Genomic DNA, 27,949 nt, shown 5'->3' with positions numbered 1-27,949 from the left:
ACGTTTTGTCAGGCTCCTGTGCACATCTGTGTCTGGCATACTTTTTTCTTTCATTGCTAGAGTATGTGTCAGCGTCGCGGCAACGGCCTAAATGCATGCGTCACTAATCGCGAGGCCTATAATATAGCCTCCACTATACGGGAAACGTGTTGGAGTCACTGTTTGAGACATAATATTGATGGGAGGAGAGTCCCATGCGAGAAAAACGCACGAAACGTGCGACAGTCACTCAAGTAAACTTACTTGTAAGAAAGTACAAATGTCACTAAGCTATTTATTTCGAACATAATATCTGTCGTCGAGAGGATGTTGTTGCACCTATTTCTTCTTTTTTTTCTTGTAGAAATCACTGTTGGTGGGCCATTGTCCCGAACGCGGATCTTCTCTCCACAGGCTCAGGTCCGGTTCAGGCAGTTCTTCGCAGCGAACCCGCGGATTACTGTGAATAAGGAGCTTTATTGCTTGCTGGATCGAATCGTTAGTAACACATCAAACCCCAAGATATTATAATCTTCGTAATTTTATGACAGTTACTGCTCTAGCGGGAGCCTAGGGCTAATTTCAGTTTATCGATATCAAATATAAGAATTTATATAAGTTTCAATTATTGGACGCTAACTTCAAAGGCCCTCATATCGGAAATCGCAAACGACTACTCCACAGATTATGAAAATTATACTGCTAGCTTAGCTCAGGCCAGCCTAAGTCCATTTCGACTTTACAAAATACTTCGCTTGATAATTTAACACTGTTACTTGAATCCTAAACAAAACAGACGAATTGTGTTGTTGGACTCTGATTATCTGATAAGCGTGGTGATTTCTTTGTCAACACCATTAACAAACGTGATTTCCCATTATCAATCTGATTAGAGATTAAATCAACTTCGATACTGGAATACATCCTGTTCAAGGCACAGATGTACAGAATAACCAGCTCAAATAATAATGGCGTTGTGAGAACGAAAAAATCAACGATACTATAGCTGTATGATTGACAGGATTTTCTATCGAATAAGTAACTTACTAAACTGGGTGTGCGAGCCGAAGAACGAATCTCTGGATTGTCGGAATATCGTCTCCGTTCGAACAGATGATCCTCGCCTGTGACGCTGTTCGAATTTCGCGGAGTTGTTCTAGTAAACGAGGTCCATTGCAACCAAAATAAAGAAACACAAAGTAACAAACAATGAAGTACCGACGCTGATGCCTCAATTTATATTTTAAAAAATGCTAGCACCTTGTTACGCAATTGCAATACACGGGTAGAGGTAGCAGTCAAAAAGCGAATAGTAATTAAGCAGGCGAGTATCGTTAGCGAGTTCCATATCCGTTGCGTACACTGTTGAGGGTCAAATTTGTGATTCTCTTCTGCTAGTGGTCTTGCTGTTGGCGCCGATCAGCCAGCTGAGGGCGCTTGATGACAACGTCCCACTTTTGGCGCGCGAAGCGATTTTGGCGCCGACCCAGCGATACGAATCACCCATCGGCTGTATAGTGTGTTCAGCTGATCGAAGTTTTTTGTGCAGATTCGTTAAAAGTTGATTCGACATAATGTTCTTTCGATGATGTAGAATATTAAGTGCAGATAGGAAAAAGAACAGCGTTCGAAGGTGGATATTGTTGACTGATTGAAGCTGGATTAAGGAGAGCAATTCAACACATTTACGATTAGGGGGTCTAGAGTAAAATGTAAATTTCTGGGTATCGCATTCACCGCTTTTCCAATACATACGGGGCTCTATAAGCAAACAGTCGTTGAAAACACATAAACAATCTGTAGAAATTGCTACCACTGCGCTGAATATCCTACACACTTCCGATAGACAGTGCAATCCGATCTCACCTGGGGTGAATGATGAAGGCAGATTAGGGTTCTCGAACCAAAAACGATCACCTCGTCGGAGATTTTGAAACTGCCGACCCACAACGCAGGCAAATGTTGGCCCAATCATCCCGCCTTCAATAATTCGCTCTGAGATACCGCCAGACCATAAGTCGATGTCGTCTGGATGCCTGTAAGACAAATAGACCTATTGATTAGCTTTAGAATTTAAGTTTTTCCTTTACATAAAAATAACACGTATTTCGCAAATCTATTTCAGTGTCTACATATGGATTTTCGGCGTAGCAAATTTCAACAACGTTTGATCGGAGTAAAACGCATGTTCAACAGGAATATTAATCTGTAAAAGCAGATAAAATCTATGAATATAGCTAAACAGGATAAATAAAAATAAAATTTGCAGAGTGCGACGCGCCGAAGGTTCATTCTCGCCAGGAACTGACTCACTGAGAGAGCCTAGGTAAATGCCATTTTTATTCGAACATAATGAACTAGGTTTGTAGAAGCTTACTCGTAAATCTTCGAATATCGCATAGCTGTGCCATTACTGAGAAACGGCTCTAGTTCTTCAAAGGTTTCGACTTTGCCCAGGCCACACCATTCACGAAACGCGTTGTAACCTGGCACTCCATGCTCTCGAGCCCTCTGGAGATTTATAGATATAAGATCTCGACCAAAACCTTCGTCTGGGTCTTGAAACAAATGCTCCGTTACCTACCAAGAAACATATAGTTTTCAGTAATGGTCATTGTGTAGTACCGCATAAATGATACTGTCAGTAGCTACTTCTTTATGAACTGCCACTGGCATAGGAAAATAAGGTTTAGTTCATTTGCCAAACAACTAAGAGACAAATGAACAAGGTTCCAGTTTGGTCTGTCTACGTGTGGAAAAAATTTTCAGATGAATGGGAACAACTCTGAGTAGTAGAAAACTCGTTTGGATCCGAGTTAACTAAGAAGTGGATTAGAGAGCAAGTCATTTATATGATAGTTTTAAATTGCAAATGGTGGAAGTTCAAGCATCATTGTCCATCCACGCGCCATGCGATATTTAGTATCGGTAGACCGCCGCTGCAGACGCAGGTCACTCGCAATCCATTAACGTGGCCATGCGTAACGTTAATATTCGTTCTTCTTACGTAAGCGGCCTAACAATGCTTCTTCATAGCTTCAATGCAGCCTGCAAATAGTGGCAAACAAATCGAGGTGACTGGGATCACTTCGTTTTGGCAGTATGTTATTTACTTAAACTCTGTTCAAATATGGCCAGCGATCGAATGCGAGTAACTCTTGTATAACGCTTTTCTAGTTTCGGCATCTCGGAGCAAGTTAAACTTGTGTAGGTGTACCTTTTAAAGTTAACGAATCAACAAATTCGTGGGCATCATTGGATTTTACTGGGACACACTCTACCGTCACAAAATGATAAAATCTCGATAAGTGAAATTGTGGGACCCTTAATTTAGCGAACAGGGAACAACTATAGCTAGGAAAAGAGCCTTTTGTTTTCTGTTCTATAACAACCTTTATAATACTCGCATTATTCTAGGGTAAACGATAAATTAAAGCAAGAACTCAAGGTAAGTTGTCTGTCCCGAAACGAGAATCTTGTGAGCCCCGACCGTCTCCTGCGGAAAAAATTCCATTTAATAAAAGGTCGAACTAACCTACTTAATTATAGCAATGTAGAGACAACACAGTTGTATCTGAGAATGTCTGATCGGTTATTCGGGCGAAATCATAACGCTGAACGAAGGACATTCCGGCTAATCAAGGATATCTTCGTGGCAGTTCTCGGTATTCTGAGCTTGATACCAGTGTCATACAACATAACAGGCAAAGACCTGAGTGGCGGTCGTGTACTTAGGCTACGAACTCTAGCTGAGATCTTACTCAGGCCCAATCATCGCTATGTATATAAGGGACTTTTAATATTCCTATTATTGCTCGCTTGTATTGCTACGACTGCTGGTACCTCTATTATTATTAGTTGTGTTACACATAGTTCGGTTAACTCGCTAGGAAACTCAATCTCAACCCGGGCTTTGCTGTCATACACGAAGATTGGCCCTTGGCAGCAGCTGCCTAAAAGCGAGTCTCCATCATCGGGTCATCAAAATATTGGGTCGGGCTAAGTGGCCACATAAGTCGCCGGGACCCCGCTAGACAACCTGTTGCTTCAAGTTCGGAGGAAGACTAATGGAGGAGATAAATAAAAGAAATCCAATAAGGCGATCAATATCGCTAGATGCTCAAAATAACGCGGAACCAATACCCAGTAGCTACGCCAAAGAAAAGTAATAATAAAAAAATAGGGACGAAATGATTAGGGCAATTTTTAGTAGATGCAGCCATAGACTGTGTCCTTCTTTCAGATTTTTCTGCTGTTTGGTAAAACGCCACGTAACGCCATTTTAGCGGATAGTTCTTAAAAAAAAAGTATAGCAACAGTACACGAAACACATTTATGTAGGATTCATCATTTCTGGGGGTGCTTAATGCATAGTAAAATTTGTCCCGATACCCGAAACCGTTATTTTCTTAAGCAAAAATGGCCGCGTACATGTCGAGTTGTCGTGAGCCTTTTAAAATAAAAACCCGCATCTGTGTTTATATCCAGAGATACCACGAAACCACCGAGCGTTTTTGTAATTTTTTTAAAACATCGTATTGAAGCGTAGGATCAACAGATACATCTAGACTGTAAGGCTATTTCGAAGATTCGGAAGCTGACGATTCTGTAGGACCTCGTTAAATTTTTGCGTCATTCCAACTATACTCGACCTGCATTTGAGCGATTGCTTTGTTATAACGCTGTTTGCTAGCTGATTCGGCCAGTTTGATAAAACGCAAAATCTCGCGGTGACGCTTCCTGTTCTCCGTAGAGGTTAATGTTGAAACACTACGAACGTATTTAGATTTACATTGCTAAAAATGGTATGAAACATTTAAGTATATTGAAAATGTAACTTTTACTATGCTAGACTGCTTGAAAGAGGAGAGCGCCGCTTCTGTTGGATGACTTTAGACAACATTAAACTTGGGTATAATGTTATGCGTCTAGCGACTGGTAAGTACAACTACCGCGAAAAGCTCTAAGAAGCTTTGTCGTAACACCGAGTGAGATTTTGCCGTTCCCCTTATGTTTGTAACAGTGCTATCGAGTTAATAGTTTTAAGAGGATATCGAAGGTATCAACTATTTAGTCCTAATGCAGCTGTAATCCATTAAGGACGGAAAAAAGTTTGAAAGCCATGTTGCTTTTATCTGATTGGCGATTAGTAGAAGCCTCGGTATCTGTTGGACAAACGCTAAGAACATAAGAGCTGTTGTGGCCATCTTTTGTGCTTTCTTCTTTTTTTTTTGTCCATCTATTTTTGTTTCATTACTAAAAAAAAAAAGACCACGAGAAATAGCAATAAGCATAAAGAATTCGGCTTTAGAAAAGCAGCTTATTCATCTTTAGGGCAGGACTCCGATGAACTGGTTGAAACAAACGCGATTTCATAGTTATCTATTGTATATAGTAGAGAGGTAATTCAGGTGACACCAACAGTGCTAGTTCACGACTGCACCCAACATTTACATGTTGACTCCCCCAGCTATAATGCTAAGCGTAAAGAAGTTCATTAACTTGACGGGCAAAAAATAAGCTAGAGAAATCTAACCTTAAAGATTCTGAACTATACGTTATATAGCGTAATAGTGATAATAATCGTTTTATCAAATTAGCTGCTTATGTTTGATGATCACTGACTGTTCGCTCGCAGACCTTAACAAAACTAGGTCGCAGAGCCCTAGCTTCTGTTACTATTATATTGGTCAGCTTTACGTATATTTAATAAAAGTTATTTTCATAACATTTCTATTCTAAGTGTTGCAGATTCCGCAGGAGAGCCATAGGGAATAGTTTATTTGGGAAAATTAATGCGTAGCATTTATAGAGATATCACGCTTACGGACACTCGGAGTCTTCTTATGCCTGTTTGTACCTTGTGCCACAAGATCACACATTCTAAAAGTATAGGTCATACAATATGGAATTTGATAAGATATCATCGGCTTCAACATGTCAGCGAGCATGCTTCTTCAAATACTATTTTTCTTCTTGTAGAAAAAATAAATCAACTCACATCTATAGCATAGAGATGCAGCGTAGATCATTCGAAATGCACCAATACGTTATGCGTTCCCTCTGTGTGTGTGTGTGTGTTTTTTTCTCGAATTTGCGTTTATTCTTGATTCACCTTGTATCTTAGTCTGCAAACTAGGATCTTGCTCAGATACCAGCATCTTGGATATATGGCTCATTGAGAATTAGTTACAATCCACTTATTTCTATTATCAAAATTATGTAATGCCACGCCGTCTCACTCCGTGCTCCTGCACTCTGTCATCTGAGAAGGATGAAATGTAAACACTTTTTTTTTTTATTCAGTCGAATACCAAGGGTCAGACCCTGTGCCCAAAACAAGGCATGATTAAAAGTCTAACAGAAAGTGCTACGTGCACCGCAGACACAGACAAATCATTAGTAGTTTTGTTTTCATAGGGGGTTGATAATTGAGATAATATTAATGAAGAGAAGTGTAGTGTCTTCGACATACGTTTGTAGAGCTTTTAGAGAGCAAGAAACATGAAAGTTTCCATTGGATGTTGAATTATTCCAAATTCAGCTCTTCTGAAGAGTGAAAAAGGCCTTTCTGTTTTGTCGATATCCTAAAAAAAGACGATTTTTTACCTCCTGAGTGATGAAAGGGTCATATGTCTGTGCAGGCGTATTGATAAGGCCCAATGCTAATTCGTCTAGTTTGCCGGGCTCGTACAGAACAAAGGGTTGTTGTAAATGTTCCCGCAAAGGCGTCTGGCCTGCAAAATAGCATCTCGTTATTACCATTTGTGAAATTGAGTAGTGTTAATTTAATAACGACTGTAATAACACTCAAATCAAAAACTATATAAACGATCATTTATATGGCTAGGCAAGCAAGGTTAGAAAGTAACCTAGCTGAAAACTTTCTATACGATAAATGTATTTATTCATATGAGCACTGGACAAAAACATAATATCCACATCGAGAGCATTCAGGGTGATTTTATCTATGGAACATCAGTGTTTAAAAATGTATATACCAGCGAGGAGTAGCTGGTAATGTGCCATCTGGGTTATCCATCACAAATTATATCATGAACAGAGTATATCAAAGGGGATGCCGTTCGCAGCGCATCCATTCTCGCTCAAATAATAATATGATCTAATAATGATTGATTCATACCGAGAAATTCGTGGTACTTATTATATCTTCGAATCATCCCCTGGATGAACGTATGGCCAAAGCGGAACGCTGCAGCTTGGAAGCTGTTGGTCAATGCGAAGTTCACGTCCGGATCATACCCATCCCAATAGCCCTGAAGGCAAACTGTCGTTGTCAATTTTATTTGGCATCAAATTTTGTTATTATTTAGTACCACTGCGCCCGGTGAGAACGATAGCTGTTACCCGGCGTGCCCAATCAGAACTAGTCACGAAATCATCATTTTTTAGATTAACCAAACAATTCTTATTTAGTTTAGGAGCTCGTTCATCTGACATTGAAACGTCTTTTTATACTTCTATATATAAATTACAAATACAGACAACGTTAGCACAAGTCCACTATAACTTATGACTATATTCCTGTTGCGTTACGATTGGATAAGTTTGGAGACTCGCCCCCCTAAGTTACTTTCAACACGGTTGTGGTGGAAATGTTAAGAGTCGTTATAAATGTTTAATAATAGATGATCTTAGTAGGCTCACGTTTAGCCAGACCACAGATAGCAAGCAACCTGTTGTGTGGCCAAGTCTCATTTTTTTCAAGGTGGGCTATGTGTCATGGCTTAGAGCATTTTTTGGATAGCCAAAGAAAACAGTCGCAGATGCTGTGCTGACAGGGCTAATGATATTTCTTCATGGAAGGTTACCAGGGGGAGTCTAGGACTGATGTCGAGAGCTAGGATGGTGTGTATTATTTATTGAGGTCTTCAGGTCCCGTTGGTCAACTTTCTTTATGACGGACCGAGCGCTTTCTTTTGGTCTGTGAGATCCTAGGGGACGATTTCCGTGAAGACTAGACTCAAAAATGTCACCAAAATTCACGTAAAGGCTCGTTAACTTGCAAGACCTCAGAACTTATACATGTCCAACTATAAAGTGCCACATTTTAGACTACAGTAAAATGCAGCGTGCTGAATTATGGCAATTAGAGCTGGACCCTTTTTTCTTTTTATGACATTTCCATCGATGATCTGATAAACCAAATCATCGATAGAAATATCAGTCGATTGACCCCTTTCTCGAGGATGATTTGTCAGTTTGCTCACACATGCAGCGCGCACCGGTTGGTATCTCACATGGTGATGTGGGATTTAACTTTGATCAACTATACAGGATAACAGCCTTTTTAGTGCTTAAGTCTTCACATTAAATCCGTTATGTGGTAAGATATGGTGTTAAAGAAAAGTTGAATGCGCTTAAACGATCAATCAATTTGACAGGAAACTATTGCTTTACTTTGAGTACAGTCGACGTCAGCCAAAGGCCGACTGGACTAGCGAATTTTTTTTAGATACAAGGCGGAAAATTATATGTCAAAAGACATAAGCGAAAATGAGACATAAGTGAAAAAAGACAAACAGAAGCGATGAATAAATTCTTCGGTAGCTCATTTTAAAAGGTATACAGTCGATTGTTGGTAACTGTTCCCAGGTAATTCGTAAGGGGCTTTGGGTTTTCTAAGATACAGGAGGAGGATGTTGTGAATATCACGTTGACAGCACACTAATTCGGTTAAACGGTACAATAACAATCGTTTACTCTGGAACACGTGCATTTTAAGCGCAAGTTTCATTTATTGATGTCCTTTCGCTTGAAACTATGCGTGCACCAAAATGTAAACTCGAAACATTATCTAGAAAGAGGCCCATGAAATAGGCCCAGCTGTTGCCTTCGGACCATAGCATGAACATTTCTGCACGGTCATCGGTATACTTGAAAAAACACGTATCAACATCCAGATAGAACGGAGCTATTTTATAATATATGAAACCGTTATTTCGTTTACTATCAAATCTCATTGCTTATATATAGAAATACAGCGACACGTACATCTTCCACAAGTGTAAGGTTGTATGTCTGCATGGGTTCGGGGCCGAGAGCCATCGGGAGATATTCATGGTAAACGATGTACTGGACCATGGCCGCTTGAATATGGCGTGTCTCTTGATATGTTCTCTCGTCGTCCCAATGCGGATTGAGTCGACCCAACTCCAAAGCAAATCTACGAGCAGCAAAATCGTAGATCTGTTAAATAAAGTTTCTTTAGTCCGTGTTTTGGGAAATCACTAGAGCTGCCAAAAATCCGATTATATTCCGTGGTCAGAGGCCCACTTATACCTACTTAATTAGGTTTCACTATTCGGTTGCACATCTTCCCATCGTACGAACATTCAAATTAAAATTTACTCAGAGCTATTTTACCAATGATATGTGCCCAGCAAAATCCTTAATAAAACGAGTGAATTTCAGCTACTATTGATTTAGGACAGTCGTTTTACACAGGAAATCATCAGTCAAATTGAGCCGTCTCCACAATTATTTCGTAAGAAAATATAAGTTGAAATAAATTTACACGTTACATAGTTCTCAAGAAGAACGATAAAATATTTCGTTCGTCAGAAACGGTTGTCACGGATAATTGTCCATTTTGCATTAGAGCTAATCCAGGGTAGAAAGGTTCGACCGTGTCTACAAGCTACTTAAACACGCGTTGCTTTTATCATCAAATTCTCACGTTTCGACTCTTCTTTTAAGTTCCCAATCAGCCTATGCGTTCAATAGATCCATCTGTTCAACATCAAAAACACACGAGTATTTATTTCCCAACGTGTTTCCGACGCTGCATGGTAATAGGTGGGATAAATTGTAGAACGATACTATACCCTGTACGTCGTCAAAGTTAGGGATTAAACAGAACAGAGAATAGCTAAAACTTTTTACTATTTACGACTAGCTTGTGTGTGTGTGTTTTTTCTTTCATCAGTACCGATGAGTTGTAGTGCCTGAAAATAACAATTAACTTAACTTTTAGCCATTTTTTTAACCAGCGCAATTATAAGCTTTTCATTTGAGCGCGTGAGCTATGTAGATGATAGCGTAAGATGTTAACAAACATAAATCTTTATCAAGTGCCTTCCATGAAAATTTTCAAAGCTATCAACGAGAGTAAAGTGATCATCCGTCCACAGCATCATTATAGAGCACAGGTATCAGACCAGCGTCATTACTGACCTGCCAAATCGACGGTACCGTCGATTTGGCAGGTCAGCTACGTGCTGTAGCGATCCGCTTCATTGATACGTGCAACGTGCAAAACAATCCAAAATTAATGTATAGGTGCGACGTGCATACACATTTGGTAGTGATGTGATCGAAATGGATCCATCCTTATGGACATTAATTGTATTGCCGTATAATAGTTATCCAGCTAGAGATACATGCATGTATGAATAGGTTCCCTCATATATGACAAATAGTTGTTTTTTTAGATAACACAAGACGTCATGTTGGCCAGCCACTATCAAGAGAGAAAATGATTTAATCCTGTTAGGTACTACTTTGAGTTGATCGGACCATTCGATCCCTTCTGCTATAATATTAAATCATAATAGGATATTCTCGCTACAACAAACGTTTCCGTTATTACGAACGATTCGATGTTTTTAGGAGTTTTGTTGTTTACTGTTTGTAAAATATTGTGGAAAAGTGTTTTCAAGGATCCCGAGGGCGTTCACTCACATATTTCCTTGTTCTAGGTTACATCACAAGTAAGGTGCAGCCCTGCTAGAAATCTATGAAAAAATTTCGCTTTATCACTTCATTTTCATCAAATCACACTATGTCAATAATAATAATAATGATATTATAGGCATAGAAATCTGCGCGTGAACAATATCATTGAGCACGTGAGCAAATGGTCATTTCAGTTCCAATGGACAAATGGGGTTTTTAATGGAAGCACATTGAAAAAAAAAAGTGTCAATAAATTTATACGTGAGCACGGCGTGCCACTGCTGCTGATCACCATCAGTCAGAAGGAATAGAAGTAAGAGGTTCAACTGGGAAAGGTCAGGTTGACGGGAAGCGTCCGTTTATACAGTAGTGCCTGGCAGGTGCTCCGTTAGCGTCAATATCTGGTGCCTTTAGGAATTTAATTAGGCGTGCGTCGGCGCGAATCAATGCGGAAACCAGGAAGGGGATAAGAAGGCCACAGGCCTGTATTTAGGGTACGTACAGCCAAAGAACCATTCTTTATAAGCTGTTCATATGATCGTTTTAATTATTGTTACCCCCTAAGATTGGACTAGGGATTGTTATTCTAATATATTTATACTGAACACCATAGACTCCTACCATACGTACTGCATTCGCATGTTGTCTTCTTACAGAGATCCAGAGAAATTAAATAACCCTAAAACGCATAAACACTTGGTTATCGTTTTATGGTTACCGAATAATTGCCAATCTACCTGTGTAAGAGTTTTTTTCCTCACAATAGCCATTAAATTAGCGAAACATGCCAATAGGAAGTTGAGCAAATATTAGAAAGAAACAAACCCCTAAATTACAGCTTAGGGACTGTGACAACGATCGATCCATATGCTCTTGACCAACACTCGTTCACACAAAACTGTGAAAGCAAAAGATCACCCTTTAGATATCCTATAGTTGACCACCTAAATTTGTATTACTATTAAATACTATTATATATTATCACTTATAGGGCTTTGGAGTGATACACTGGTTTTTTAGACGTATAACGTCATGAGTCCGAAGCCGGTACATTTTTCTTGCTACAGTCAACACTTTTTCAATAATACCTATATATTTTGAACAAATAAAGCCCTGTATATAACAGTGAGCAACACATTTCGATGCCAAAGCAATTGCCAACCCTATACTTCGATATATATTGGAGGGCATATAGACGGTTAAATACAAAACAAATTAGCCAATTCCAGTTTCCACAAAAACCTAAATAGAGCCAGTATCAAGCATTAACTCTTCCTCTCTATTCGATCATGAAGTCATTGTTGCAACAATCCTAGTAAATAACTGAAGTATTCTTTAGCAGAGGCGATGTCTGTATTGTTTTTTAAATGATCGTCAATTAGCACAGGCCGAGAAGCGATATGGCTAAAATAGGATTAATTGTCGGAATCTTGCTGATGGCTTCAGATAAAATTAAAGGTAGGTAAAATGAATTTTTCTTGCGACAGTTACATGTTCGTTCGTTCGCAATTTCGGTGGTTAGTCTCTTGTTTAGATTGATCTTCTAAACAATCTTCAACACCGATTTAGCTATAGGATGCCCGTCTAAACTAGCGACTAAATATAATACCACCGCAAGAGGTTCTATCTACCTAAACAGAGCATCTAAAGTCGCGTATATGTTTGCTGACCAAAGTGCTCCTATAATCTAGCTTTTCGTCTGTTTTAATTCGTGCAAAATCAAATAATCATAATAATTCGTACTTTTCTGCTTGTGCAGTCTAAATTTAAAGTTGACATTAACTCAGCCTAAATCTTTTAATTCTGAGGCCCAAAACGTTCTCCGTTAACCTATAGTCTTATATTTTATTTAGGCCCATGAGCAGAGTGGTCGTTTACTTTTTAATGGCCAGGAAGATGGAAGACCTATGAGTTGACATCGATAGAATAAAACGCTGTCAGATGCAATTCTAACCGGGTTTGTTCAGACCTGCAGTTGCAGATTCATACGGCTATCACCTTTTCAGGTCCTCTTCCTGCTGTGACCTGTCGCACTCATCTCACTTGGCTTTCGCATGAAATGTCGCACTTCTTTACAAGATATTATCTTCATAGTCGAGCGAACAATTCTTCACATCAATCAAAACATGTTGGATTTTCGTTCTGTTTTTAAAGGCTTTTTCATGCTTGACTGAAATTTAACAAGGCTGTGTCACGACATACCCCGTCGTACAGTCGGAATCGTGGCCTGAAACCATTAAATTTATTCGAGTTGGACACAACCGACATGATGATTTCGAAGGACACATTTTAGGATATAAACGTTTGTGACGATCAAGCGAAAGCTCAGAACGTTAGAACTCAGTCAATATAAGCTATGTAGAATGGACCTATTGAAATAAGTCCAGGTACGAGTACAAGAATAGCAAAAACATAGTATATACATGGCTCTTAGACCTAAAGCACTCACTTCAAACAAAAATACTCGAACCTGCATGTAGACCGGCAAAAATGTCACTTCCAAATATAGGAAAGTTCCAAATATAGGAAGGCAATATTACTATAGTTAAATAATCTAAACTATATTGTTTCCTCGAAGATCCATACATTGTTATATCAAATACTTCTACTACTCTTCTATGTGCTTTCAGAGTTCCATAGGTTTTTTGACCTCGCGAAAACCTTACCGCCAGCACCTCGCCGGCTTGCGAAGAAGTGTTCGGTGTACTTACAGGTCATTTGCGTGTCAACATACACAAAAAAAAAAGAAACAAATAATAACTTTTTTAAACACAGGGTAGTTTGCAACGATATTCTCGTCGTTGTTCTTTCTCTTTACGATTTTAATGTTCCTTCTACTACCTTTATGATCTTTGAATACACGATTTTATCGAAGGAGTAGCCAAGATGTAAGCAAGATCGTAAGGAATCAAGAAAGAATACCCCGGCTGTACATGTGCTATTTAAATAGTGGATGCTTATTTGCCCCAATTTCGTCCACATCCCTAGTCTCCCTTTTCCAAGCGCTCCTAAAATGTTCGCTCTTGGCCATAATTCTAAAACAAATAGGAACTGAGGGAGACGGAAAGGAGGGCTGCTAAAGCGGTTTTTACGCAAAAACCGCTGAAACGAAGGCGATAAAACCCTGATTATGGCCGTGATGATGGTGTTGATCCCATATGTGTAGTTTTTCGCGAAGCAAAGTGATGGAGATGTTTGCAATTTATAGCGGCTGCAGTGATGGCACAGCAGACGAGGTGAAATGTAGGGTATGGAGCGTTTCTGGTTTATCTGAGCGTCTACCGTACGATGAAACTTCGAAACCGACAATGCCGTCAAAAACGAACCACTTTGGCCAAATCACCCACGAATGTCGTTTTATTTGCTTTTCAGGGATAACAAAAACCTTCACATGAAACGAGGCATACGGTACTTGTTGTAAGTCATGACAGCAGTGGCAAAACGTAGAAATTTTCCAATGGCGCCGCTAAATATCTAGGCGACTCGTCGTTGCAATGTCCTTCTTCTACGATACACGCACATGAAATGATCGGATATATATGATAATTGAGATGGAACCCGACCCATACACAAATCGAAAGGATGTGATAGTGTTTTGTATTCCGTTTAAAGAAATATTAAGAAAAACTTTGCCTCTATTTTATTGGTATTACTATTACTACTATTGTTGTTTTTCGTATCACTCCAGGCATTAATTAAAAGATTCAATTTACGTTACGATTTAATTTAAGAAATTTTATAATATTATTTGATACATAAATGACAAACCTGTTATGGTCCCTGACGTAGAATGTGTGTAGAACAGTTAAATGGATCTGTTCGTTAACGCGCTCGTCACCGGCGATAAAGCAAAAAAGGTTTCTGGGCCTTCCGATGCAATCACGCTCAGGGTTTTCACTTTCCGGTGGAAGGATAGGCTTAAGACCCAGGTCCCTAAAGCGATCCCACGTCCGCATCAGTCCTGCTTCAAGAATCGAGCCATATTGATATAATGTATAGTAATAGGGATACATATAAGCTTCCACAAGTACCTAAAAAAAACGTACTGAGTGAACTAACGAATAACGTAAAGCCATTTCCAGCTCATCTTTGGAAATATCACAAAATAGAGAAAATGGTTCAACCTACCTATGTTTGCAGGCTTTGAAGGCGCATCTCTAAACGTCGGCTAAACTCCCCTTGTAGGTAAGATTGGAGTATTTAGAAATGTTTACGATACGCTTTTAGTCGGCGTTAATATTACACAATTCTACGTGAGTATTTATTTATCTATCAAAATACGCAATGCACCCATAATTCCTAGTTCAAAGTTTCTAATACATAACACTGGCTTTACAAATTCTAAAATAAGCTCGTTTCGCGAAATCCCCTCGCTAGTTGATGTCTATAGTGATATTGGTTATTGCTAATGAACAAACGGACGCTATGACGAAGTTCATTCGAACACCCATTACATCGTGCTTCTAATGTATAGTAAGTGCATCACGAGGCGAAGTCAGACGCTGCGCTGTTAAGACCGAGTATTTGACGTCCGAGCCCGCCATAGAGTAAATGAAAGGACAATCAGATTTAACGTACCTAAGTAGAACTCTTGGATAGGACAGCCGATAAAAATTAACATGGAACAATATGCAAATACATGTTGATTTTTTTGTTAACTGATCAAAGCAGACCACTGCATACACAGATACCAGAGGAAAATACTACATCGATTAAAAAAGAACCTTCAACACAAAACACCCGATGCCTAATTGCAGTCCATCTGTTTCGTGTACGCGTTTGAACAAAAATGACGCAAGCAGTAGATTGTCGAAAAAAAAAACGATCGTTTCTATATGATTTTCGTTCATTAGAAATGAGAAGGAACTTTACGGGCAGATTGACGATTGTACTGTTTTCGAAATTGTCGCAGGTAAATAACTGTGGCGCATGTCACACGTCGCTACTTACTCCGAAAATATATTCGAGAATGTTTGAAGCGCTTCGAAATGCTACCGGTACAGTAACAATCATCGTGACTCATGAATACGATCCTCTAACTGTTAACCTAGTTAACACTAAATTAGTTACCTATAAGTTCTTTGTTTGCTTATCGACACCCAGATACGCATATTGGTAGTTACCGAGAAGCTGCAAATACGCTCATCCAAACATACGGTTCTTAGCAATCAAGCAACTTGAAATTTCTCTATAATTTATGTATACATATATGTTGAAATCATGTTATCTGTCGTTGCGTTCACTGTTGAAATCTCTATAAAAAAAAGCTAAGACAATTCATAGAACCTAGTGACCGGAAACGGAACCAGTACTGGGAAGTGATTGGTAAGCTTTAAGTAAAATTTACCATCTATGGCGTATTAATTGGTGGGACCCACAGCGTTTTTATACACCTAACATCGTATTGGTTGATATGGCCGCCGTAAGAAAAAGCCAATTGTTGCGCTATTGATGGCGGCAGCTGGAAATGACCAGACCACTGACCTCTATCGAAAGCACGCAGGCGGGCAGAAAGGGCATCGGATGATCCGTAGATGAAGTTTGCGTCCACCGCGTGCGATAAGGTATTAATGTGTGTTCGGGGACCTGAATAGAGATTAACAATAACTACTTAACAAGTGACAAAGCCAAGAGGACGTGTTGACGACAAAAATGAACAAGTCAATAATTTCGTGAGGATCTAGTGAGGAAAATCATTGCACTAGCATTCAGGTTGGTAGAATGAAAAAAACAGTGCCATAACACAAAGGTGTTGGTCGAAAGCTAATGTGTTGTAGGTTAAGTTAATGGAAGGCTATAAAAGGGAAGTTATTGAACAGCGTCGGCTAGACATAAAGGTGGTGTGTAACAGGAAGCAGGTAAGGTTCTCAACAGCCGTACTGCGTGATAGTTACGCTTGCTATATAGTTAGGTAGTTACGTCCATGCGTACCAAGGGCACAATTGGGCCGTTGTCCTGCGAGGCTCCTTTTAAATTCAATGCACCGTCGATTGAATCTTGAATAAAAAGGGTCTTTGGGCGGTACGTCTATCGTGAGACATAAAGGATGCTGCATTTCTGGGGGTACTCCACAACAGTCGAAGTCGAGGTCTTGTTCATCTGTTTATTTAATAACAGTTCGAGCTTTTGGTGTTTCGTAACAGAAACGAGAGTTGCTTTTGCCGCTTACATCCTTTTTCGCTTATGTCAGCAAATATGGTAATTAATATGAAATCAAGTTCTATAATCTTATAGCTGAAGAATAACCGCAGTGTGATACAACACTTAGATAAACAACTAAATAAAGCTATATTAGCAAACGTCGAGATGTGGAGTAGGCTACACCGGTTTAAAGTTGGTAGCATACCTCTGAGCCTGAGTGACTAGCTAAGCTGTGATCAGGCCGAGCTAGGCGGGTTTGTACAAAAACCGGCTTAAGCTGACAAATAAAAAAATGAGGCAATCAGAAATGTATTTGAACTATATACTGCCCCACGGTATATCTATTCGACTTTAAATATGAATATTAGCTGACCAAATCGTTTGGATGCAAAGTTTTCCATTCCGTGATTTTAGTTGTACGCATAATGGAACTTTTACTAACATTAGAGATCTTACGAATATGCTAGAAATCGCTCAGTAAGCCAAAATTTGCATAGATTTCACCGTACTAGAGCTTGTTGGTCAAAGACTTAGAGCAAGATTCAAATAGAATTAATGTGCCCCTTTGTACACAGGGCTTCGTATGCGAACGGATAAAAAGGTTTGCGCGAACTCCTGTCTAGGTTTACCTTTGATCAGGGTAACGTCGGACGCGAGAGAGCGTCCAGCAAAGATGCTAGAAGCTAAGTACCATACGCAAGCAGTATCTTGCCAGCATGAAGACTTTCGTCCGCTCGCTATTGGGCAGATAGGATATGGGGCATAATAAGATTTTCCGAATGATATACACCGTCTCGCTTAGTCATTGTAAGCGGACAGAACGAATGGAGAGCTATTAAGTATGGGGAAACCGATGGTTTTTTCAACTAGCACACTGTTGACTGTGAACGCAATTTTCGCTTCAATGGATACGGTAGAAAGATGGCCTGAATACGAAGTCGATCGCTGTCGTCCGATATAGCAAACCTGGCTAAAACGAGCACCTATATGAATGTTCTTTTGTCTGATGGCTACAAACGCCCAGCTATTGCAATAGTTATGATATGGGGCAGTAGCTATCAGCGAAAACCCGTCACAATGGGCTGCCCACTTATCATTTGAGTAATTCCTTGTTTGATTACTTGAGCTGTTCTATTTTACTTTTTTTTTTCGGTTTCCACTAACTGCGTCACTTTAGTTACGTTATGTATTTATGGATCATACCACGCTTGCCAGTTCATATAAGTGATACTGTGCAAGCATACGACATTTCTTCATAAAGTGTCGACTATTCGTATTTGTAACGCATCGGCAGGTAAAATGCCGTGAATCAACAATGACGTTCTAAATAAACTTATTGTATCAAGTAGGTACCACGGGGAGGTGCAGCTAACGTGAGATCATGGTCAATAAACTGTCCCCAAGACATCACCAGGATGGTCAGCCTAGGCGAAGCCTCATCGAAGTCCCGATGAATGAAGTTTGAAATTGCTCTTGGATTCGGCAGATCACCTCCATCACGTGCTTTGCGCAGTCCATCGATACCTGCAGATTTGGTTATACCAATAAGAAACGGCCGCATATAATATAAGACAATCTTAGTATTTCGAGTTTTGCATCCGGCATCGCCGTCAGGCATTCCATGAAGTGTCTATCCCTGGATTCGAACCTCGACCACAACGTGTCCCTAAGATTAACAGAATCTAGTACTTTCGTTTATGTATAGATTGATTTTTTATCAGCGCCTTCCGGCTGTCTTTCTGTAAGAACGGTTGTCAAGTGTTCTCCAGGATAGCAGCGATGAGCTGTGTAGTTTGACTAGACCTTGCTGTAGATATCTGAGTTTTCTCCCACAGACCAATGAAGCGACATGGTAACAATATAAGCAACTATTAAGCCAATTTTATATTTCTTTTTAGTGATAATTGCTAATTTTCCTGGGATCCAATTCTTAATGATCGCATTTTCTCTTAAGAAGCATGGCTTCATTCTAAAAGATTCCCCGAAATGTTTCAGTAATAGCGTATCTCTCCATGAACCATAAAGGCATATTTGAGGTGCATGGTAGTGAACAAAATTGCTTACACAATGGCGACCAGCAGTTCAATGTAACTCTCAGCGGCGGTCCTAAACTAATAGTTTTTGGAAAGTGACCCATTTATGGAGTATGCAATCCTGCTGTTTTAAATGCGTTATTCTAATGTAGCTGAAAAGCTGCGCAGTGACTATAGAGCGAACCGTTTACTTTCTTCAAGCCTAGAAGCTATATGACCTCGGCAACGACAAGCTTAGCTTGCTCGATCGTATCTTTATAATGCCTACCATATAACCAATCGCCGCTGAGCGAAGGACGATGTATCTAACGTCAAGAATATCAATCACCCGCTGAGTCGTCCTGGTTAAGTGAACGCCTCATTAATTAGGCAAAAACGTCAGCTGTTGGTTGCCGTGCTGGTGCCATCTAGCCGAATCGTAGAGCTTTCCTTCCTTTTCTATGGGCACTTCAAACAAATATATTATTGGATATACATAAATTACATTAATACATTATTTTCTGATCTTAAAGTTTCCCTTTTCTATTCACTAAGTCGACGGGAGCTGTCGCTGTTACAAAAGCAGGATAGAGCAATCTGACCTGTCGCGCTATCCTCACTAACAAGAGCTGAAAGAATGTAAATTTGAAGAACTTTTTGAATTAACATGTTATTTCAATAAACGTCTCGAGACTGAAACAAACCCTTCTCAGCAGCGGGCGCTTTGGACGAGAAGGCATTGACCGGAATAAATCTATCTATTTAGTTGGTAAGAGCGAAAATCCCCATAGTACAGGAACACTCTACTTGAACGAACGGAATATTGATTCTTTTACTTCGGAGACAGAAACCTTTAATTCCATTTATCCATGGCTGTAGCACAGCACGAAAGCCACCTTGACGTTGCTAAGCCTAGCGCAAGCCTGTCCTAAGTTGTTTGCAACTCATAAAGATCAAACATTTCAAGGTAGCGGAAGCAATGTGTTCCGTAAAGTTTTGCTAGTTTGTTTTTGGATCGCCCGGTCAAGTTCAGTTTGAGCTTATGTATTATTAGCTATATTTTCTAACCCCATTTCAAAAGCGAATAATTAAAACGTAACCGAAATAGTAAAATACACAAGATCTGATTAGTAGAATCTATGGAGATTCGGGGCTACGGGTGACGTTTCTGCTTTGTTAATCACTTAGCCTAGTATTTGTTGAGTTACTAGAAAGTGTGAGAAAGTCAAATGTGTATTTGACTTACCGTTACTGTAGACCTGGGGCAGAAATCGGACAAAGGGCGTATTGGTGACTCCCCAGGAGGGGTGTTTAATATTGTTACATCTTGCGTCCTGTGTGCGAAATCGCTCAACGGTGCACGGAATTGGTTTGACATGGGCAGGACACGCATCCCAGAGTTCTGTACGTGATACATCCACAAGAGGTAAAGCGTTCGCGATCTCGTCGTAAGTGAGACGAAACATAGCTAAACGAAAACGACCGGATCGGAATCGCAGACATGTTAAATCTATAATCTAGAATGCTCGGTGATGAACGTGCCTTAAAGAAATCGTCTCCCAAAAGAAACAACAAATTATAAAACGGTTTCATCCGAATTTACATATGGATACGTACAGAATGGGGTAGGAGTGCCCCTCGTTTGAATACTCGACATATGAAACATGCGCATGAAACGTAACGTCTACCCACCGTACGCCAGAAAGAGTAGCCTAGATAGAATAAGTTAATCAAACACGCTACCTGAAAGAATTCTTGTAGTTTCAAGAATAAGTTCTCCAGTTAATGCAATGTCTCGTTCAGTTGGCAATGGATCATCGATTCCACGCGGACGGATGAAGTCTAAAATTGTACAATGGCTAAAGGTATAATTATAACATCGCCAGCCGATAAAATCACCAGATTAGCTGATTGTTAACTAGCCTCAGTGGTATAAAACTAGCCAAAAACTTAGAAAAATATTTTTTTTTCGTAAATCTTGTCGTTTTTTGCCGTCACCCTTCATTTCCTGCACTTGACTATTCGCCATTAAAATGGCAGTCATCGTTTATATGAACCAATGAACACGTGCCAAAGACAATGAGAATTAGCGCATTGTCCTTTCCATATGAGCAAGAAGGTACACTTAGGCTAGCGCTTATTTTGTCAAAGTATGCCCTTTTCTTCTTCTAAAGCTACTATTGTGCGGGTTTCGACGTCTTTAGGTCGCCTTATAATATTAGAAGGAACCAATGCCCAAAAGTATAGCATACATAATGTACTATTTAAAGTGTATAGACAATTGTACTTAAACGGGCGCTTAACTAGTATGACGTATCTTACCGTACCCTAGTTTTTACCCACTAAAATTAACTTCTATGTATTGTTTATTCGAGTAATAGTCCTTATTAGAACTTAATGTTTTTTCGAAGGTGGTTCCGCTTTACGTTTATTAGAATGAACGCTTAAAAAAGCCACTGCTGTGTCCGTGGCAATCGAGAGCGAGACGAAGAATATCGTGCCAGCATACGACAAAATACTGTTACAACGCGTTCAAGATAAATTGAGACATACATGAGTTGACTTTTTATCATGACTGGATTCCTTCATACTCACAACTTAATTACGGCGAAGACAAACTATAGGCGAAGACTAGTTATTGTCCAGCGATTTTAAACAAGATGAACCGCTACTCGTCACCGAGCTTATAAACTTCCTTAGTTGCTTGAAGTTGACAACTTGCCTTGTTAGTGGCCATCATGCGGCCTCCAAAAACTCTCTCACGGAAAGCCAATGATCCACAAGAGGGATTAGGAAGAGCTCGAAAATTCATCAAAATCGTGCACAATTTTAAAAAAAAATAGGGGTTGCTTTCGAGACTCAGGTGTCTATTACCAATTAGATGCGGCATGTAAGCTTCGCGGCCAAAATGGCCGAACGATACCAGTTTTCTTCCAACTTATCCGAACACCCTGTACATCAAGGAAAGATCGGTAAAGCTGTGCCGTGTAGAATCGGCGGCGTTAATGTCGGCTTGAATGAAGGGGCTGGGGAGAAGGGGGTCGCGTAATAGGCTGACTTTGTTATTGGTTTAGGGTGCGACGCGGGGAAACAAGCTAGACCACTTGAGCTGAACTTAAACGAAGGCCACATTGGTTTCGTATGGTGTGTACTTCGCTACGCTGGTAGGCTGGAGGCTTTGCCAGGGTGCGGGATATTCATTAAGACAACACACAGGTTAAAGCGTTTGGGAGGTTTAGATGAACCCCTGGCGGGTACAGCTGCTGTTAATGGCTGCTGATAATAATGATGATTGTGCTTGTAATGACGATGAACAGTATCAGGTTGCTTTCTCGCCGAAATTAGCCCGACGGCTGTAGACAGATGGCTTCTTCAGTCGTCCATGTTAGATACAAAACATAGTTACCTTGAGGGCGCCGCTAATAAACTAGGGACAGAGCGCAGTAGGTCATAGCCTATACCACTCTATGGATTAGCTGTAACTGAAGGTGAAAGTCAATCATATCTTCATTTTGAAGTAGGCATTTATTAAAGCAGAATAATAATAATAGCAAATCTATTTTAAAGAGTTACGGAATCATTTGAAAATGAATAGGCCTTTATGACGATGAGCGATTGTTTTTAAGAGCCTTCTATATGAAAGACATAATATTCTGCAAACTACGGCTTAAATTTACTGCTATCGCAGGGATCGAGCGAGGGCTAATAAAAGGCGGAAACACATTGTCTGTATCAAGCAACATTTTCCATATAGAAGCTGTTCCTTCAAAACTTATTAGGGCTTAGGACGTTTGTGGAGACATCTTAATGGGTATCAATTTTCCATTAGTCGAAGAAGTATTCTGAAGTGAGAGAATGGATTTAAAACTAACGATCTGCTTCGATGGAAATTGGTATACGGCCAATGAGGAGGGAAGGTCAAGCTTTTGCGATGAAAAGAGGACGGAAGACCTCGTTGAGCCGCTGGAATTTAGTAAATAGCCTTCTAAAAAAGCCACGCTCAGTCTTTTCTTCTATGCAATGCTAGCGCACGAACGCGGCAAATGAAACGGTCTAGATATTACTGCTTGATTCTGAATACGTATTTGAAGATTATTTCTAGGGTAGACCTATAATCGTCCTTAGACGGACATGGTCGCTTAAGATGCAGCCCACTAGCTTGTCGTCAGAAGGAAAGATTATAGCTATAGTCACGAGATTATATTTTTATGATTTATGTCAAGACATTTGACACGACGATTCCTGTAACTTAATTATCTCGGCCATTAGGCCTGTCCTCGGTGATTTTCCTAGGACCCGCAGATTCAAACTCCGTCTAGCAAGTATATGGAAGAAGATATCACAGTTTAGCCATTTCCAAGAAGATTTTTTTTATATCAAGATGAAGAATATCTCAAGCAAGACAAGTTGTTCTATCAAATATAACAGAGCCAAAATCTATCATAGATACGACTACGAACTGAGTCGCTTCTTAGCTTCCATTGCTGCCTTATTAACGTCCGAGTATTTGATGCAGATCACCTCGTATGGCTCTATGTCATTGTAGTAACTGAAATAACGCAACACGCAGATGCTATGGATAAGTATTGTGCTTGAAAATATATAGCTTTTTGGGTTTCAGCCTGAAAAGGTATTCAGTGATTTAGCTTACGGTCCTATGTAGTCATGCTTCCATTTAGACGTGCTATAATTTTGTAGCCTATCGAACTATAAAGTTCAGATATAAGATAGAAGATGCATTCTAGTCAATTTAGGCATCGTTTAATACGCATGTTATGGATAATCCGAGTTTTATATTATTATATTAGACTAGAGATGGTTCAACGATACAGGTTAGGGAATAGTTATCACATCGAAACGTCATTACAGCATATTCTCTCAATAATAAACATTCATGCATGGCCGATCTTTGCGGCCACCAAGCGCTATTCTATGCCTAATTTTCACTATTCAGCCAGTAGTAAAGCATCGTGTGCTGAGGGTCATACCGTTACGATGCGGTACTGATACTACTTCAGATTCAATTCTCATAACAGGAAAAAAAAGAGAAAGACAAATGTAAAGAGGCCACACGGATCACAATCTCATGAAACAACTGAAACAATACATCTTAATAATTACCTAATTATATTGTATTGGACTCAGCTAAACCAAACTAATCGTTACTGTGCAAAAGATCAGTCCCTCTTTCAACAAGTCGCGTATGTATACTTGATTCATTCGTTGCACACTCCCTATACAGCATTAAGCAACAACAACAAGAAACACAACGTATTGTAAATCGAGGATGCAATACAGGCCTAACGTACATACATTATGTGGCAATAACACTCATATAGATGCTCGATCTCTTCGAGTTTCATAGACCGCGTCGTGGTTTGTAACTGTCCTTATTGCCTGCCTGCCTGCCTGCCTGCCTGTGACCAAACCAAACGAGTGTAATTACGCCATGTTCAGTGATTTACTCTTCCAGTCAGAGAAATGCATTCTCTGCTACGGTTTGTTGCTTGTTTCATTCGCTCGTCCCTCTGGGGAACTAATAAATGAGCTAGAATATCGCTGCATGAGTACTAAATTGGCGCCCTACTGACAGGCCACGCAATCTCGGTCTGAGCGACTTTCCCGGGTTGTATATACGTACACGCTGTCTAGAATGGAAAATCCTAGACGTCACATCAGAGATCAGCTAAGCACTCTTAGGAACAGGAAAGAGTACCCTTGAATAGAGCAGCCTGTACTGCCGTTGTTGTTGTTGTTGTTGTTTATACAGGGCAACGTGCCGTGACATCATGCAAACGAAATTTTACTGTTACTACTAGCCGTTAAGCCATACGATAATGTGCCATATATTAGCGTAGTACCGGAATAATAGGTACGTGTATACTTATATGTAACGCGTACCGCATGTGAAATGCTGGCTCTCTATACGATATTATACTATATATATATATACATATATACACGAAACCGGTGCGTAAAGTATGGGGATCGAAAACTCCTTATTGAAGACCTATTCTCCCAAGTTACTAAACGACCTATCATCAGATATCTGCAAGAAATACATCTATTCACGAAAAGAACGCGCATTACAATAAGCAGTTATTTAAAGCGCACAGCCAGTTTTAGATATACATTGTTCTAGTTGAACCATCGAATAAGTTCTGCTAACTTTTAATTCGTTACCCGTAAATTCTACACTTTAGTTCTGCTTAACAACTGCTATCCGTCACCTCTAAACAAAATCCTGAACGAAATGAAAGCTTCAAGCGTTTTCTGGATAGAAACCGTCACATGAATGCAGGTAACTATCAACGAGAAACAAACGAATTCCGAGAAAAAAACAAAGAAGTTTCTAAATGTTATGCTACTTACCCTTTGTCATTAGCACTGCCGCCGCCATTTCCGTACGTGCCACTGTATAGATCACTATAACTGGGGTCTTTTTGCCCATGTGGTACATAGTGCCGTTTGAGCAGAAGTGCACAGTCACTACGCTCACCGAAATCACGCGAATCGCTTTCACGCAAACTGTCGGGTTCTTCGGCCAGCGCTGGCCACCGTGCCAATTCCGTCGCGATGACGCAAACCGTTAGAACGAGGCCTGTTGTACGTTCGCTATAGGCTCTACTCAGCACAGGCATCCAGAAGCCTTCGAATAGGCTAAACAAGGAAACGGATATCATGACCGTTTTAATGTTGCTTTTCTTTAGATCATTCGAACGACCCTGTTGTGAATAGTGGGTCGTTTGTCAAGTTCTTAACCCTTTCAGAATTTCTATGGCAAACCACAATAATGACGATGATAGTAGCTTTGAATGGCAAGCAAATTTGTATAGCCATGTATTTATATCCGTATGTGTCTGTCATCTCGAAACTAATTCTAACAGCTATGAGTTCTTGGGACTTTACAGAATAGGCCCGAGTCAGGTAATCGAAAAAAAAAACAGGTAAATTTATTAGTCTGAATATTTATGGGTAAATGTCGGCTGGAGATTTCTATTTCCTGCAAGTTCGATAAAGATGCTTAGTCAAATTGATTCAATCAGGGAGCAGCATACAAGAACCGCGCGTCTGCTAGGATAGATTACTAAAGTAGATCAATTTAATAAAGCTATTTCCAACTAAGAAGCTTATTTACATTAAGGCGACGTGGAAGCTTTGAATTTGCTGTTGTGCCTTGGTCGAGTACTGCCAGACAAATACATTGTTCGTAGGTTTTCTGTGTGATGAGCCTCTAAATTAATCATATGGGACATGCAAAACCTGGAGTTAATCTTCAAATTACACTGATTTATTGTAGAGGATCTCGTTATTAGAATTTTCATTGAAAAATATACTGCATAGCAATTCTGTTTGTACGCGTGTATTAGGGAGTCAAGGAATGGACGAAGTCCGACATCCTGACGATGGTCTGTAAATTACAATTTAAAATGGCGAAAAGGCACAGTAGCTCGTTGATCGGTGATAGGAAACACAAATAGAGCTTCTCCTCGTGTAACATTTGAAAAGATACGATTATTTAGGACATACTATATATAAGTATACAGATCGCAAAGGTATTTTTATTTTGTAAAAAAGCAATTTATTGTCGAAATAAATGCACCTTAATCTATAGGCCTAGTCTCCTAGCATTAAACCCGTCTTTTGCCATCGCTAGACCATTGTGTGACCGAACTGTAAGCCTTTTTTTCACATTGTAAACTTATTTGCGTGCCAGCTATTGTGCAATATTGCCATTACACGAATATAGAACGTTAAGCCTGGCATTGTACCTCATCGTGCATAAAGCATTGTCTTTTTGAGAATGAAATCCTTCATCGATCACCTCGCTGTGTAGTGCGATTTTCGCGGCCGTAGAGCTTCCACCTTTCAGAACTCTTTTAACTGACAATGCACCGAAGCTCCGAAGTCGATGGTGGCTCATATTCAACTATTGTTATATATACATTGATTTAGCTTTTTCGTTGGTTTGCAGGAATGAGCGTTTCACAACTGCTCTCTTGGCGCTTATATAGCCATATTTATCTATTTACATTAAAGTATTTCATTTATTATAGCTCGCCCACCAGTTTCTAACCGGATTTCCTCAAATGACGACAATTCGGCATTTTCTAGTTTCTTGTGGATTTAATTTTATATCGCGCTATATATACATATTTAGTGGACCAAAAAGTCGTTACTTCACATTTTTTAACGTAGCAGGGCATATGTACATGATTTTAATAAAGAGCATGACGTTCTGCAAAAAAATAATACACGGGAAATATTATGGTGTATTTTGAAAATGAAATTGACCAGCGTTTAATTATTTCGCTCAACTAAGTGACTCTTCCTTCTTGCACGAACTTTTTGAATATTCAAATCGTGCGTTTGGGTATCTCTGTAGATAACTATTTTTCAGATCCGATGCTAACAAACGGACTCCCCCCCCCCCTCTCTCTCTCTCTCTATATATATATATACATACATACATACATACATACATACATATACATACATACACATACATACATATATATATATATATATATATATGTTTTTTGCGAGCTTCTGTGTCATCGCGTCTTTCTAGGTCGATATTTTCCCTATGTGTTCTATTTGCTTCTGGTAGAATATCGTTCAGGCTGTCAGTCAGGCACTCCGACTGACGCCCTTATCGTACTTTTTAGCGCGAATCTGGTGATGAGAATATGCCAGAACGCTCGATCGATCGATCCGATTCAAAATCGATTCATCATAGATATTCATTTACATATCCAGATGCATTTACATACACATAAATATCAAATAGGAAGTTTGTCATCCTCCCTCCTCGTCTGTGCTCTTTGCTCGGATCGATTCTTTCTCATCGTTGCCTCTTGCATATAATTCTGCTATCGTCATTGTTAATGCTATTGCAATGACGGTGATTATGATGAGGAATTGAATCGCTCTTTCTGAATGTATTTGCCATTATTTAGGTATCGGCATTCGCTCTCTGTGTGGGTAAACGCATCGCTCGATGTGGGTGAGTACGTATGGGGCATATACTGTTGTATGCACACCAGCGCTCTGCGCACGGGGCGGCGTGTGTGCCTCACCAACAGTGAGATCGCTGCTGTCAGTAGCTCGATAGATCG

The 27,949-nt window shown here is 39.8% G+C and overlaps 2 protein-coding genes across 9 annotated transcripts in view; one reads left to right on the top strand and one right to left on the bottom strand.

Annotated features, from left to right (window-relative positions):
• LOC111242908 (uncharacterized) overlaps positions 1–2,255 on the top strand; it is a 36,072-nt gene extending 33,817 nt beyond the window's left edge. For 7 of the 8 annotated variants that reach the window (XR_015326304.1, XR_015326302.1, XR_002670201.2 and 4 more), the window contains one exon: positions 2,105–2,255. Coding sequence is in view for 1 of the 8 variants with exons in the window: in XM_086986898.1 (XP_086843024.1) it covers positions 2,105–2,191 (87 nt within the window). In the remaining 7 variants the exon portion in view is untranslated. Of the gene's footprint in view, positions 1–343; positions 478–2,104 lie in introns of all 8 variants that reach the window. The other variant, XR_015326305.1, reaches the window with a different exon arrangement.
• On the bottom strand, positions 250–27,245 carry LOC111242907 (immunomodulatory peroxidase-like). The gene is made up of 17 exons (XM_086986939.1): positions 26,603–27,245; positions 25,969–26,064; positions 25,203–25,490; positions 23,291–23,379; positions 20,574–20,672; positions 20,077–20,298; positions 18,172–18,342; positions 16,609–16,776; positions 16,162–16,263; positions 14,446–14,638; positions 8,995–9,166; positions 7,124–7,256; positions 6,589–6,716; positions 2,357–2,559; positions 1,846–2,015; positions 1,027–1,135; positions 250–439 (listed from the first exon to the last, which is right to left on the bottom strand). Exons 1-17 carry the CDS (start codon positions 26,752–26,754, stop codon positions 319–321), a joined length of 2,616 nt encoding a protein of 871 aa, XP_086843065.1. The 5' UTR covers positions 26,755–27,245; the 3' UTR covers positions 250–318.
• Between the last annotated feature and the right edge of the window lie 704 nt (positions 27,246–27,949).

Source organism: Varroa destructor, unplaced genomic scaffold (assembly GCF_002443255.2).
Source record: "Varroa destructor unplaced genomic scaffold, Vdes_3.0 BEIS01000001.1, whole genome shotgun sequence".
Taxonomy (NCBI): Eukaryota; Metazoa; Arthropoda; class Arachnida; order Mesostigmata; family Varroidae; genus Varroa; species Varroa destructor.
The sequence above is the reverse complement of the archived record's forward strand: the minus strand, read 5'-3'. Positions and strand labels throughout refer to the sequence as shown.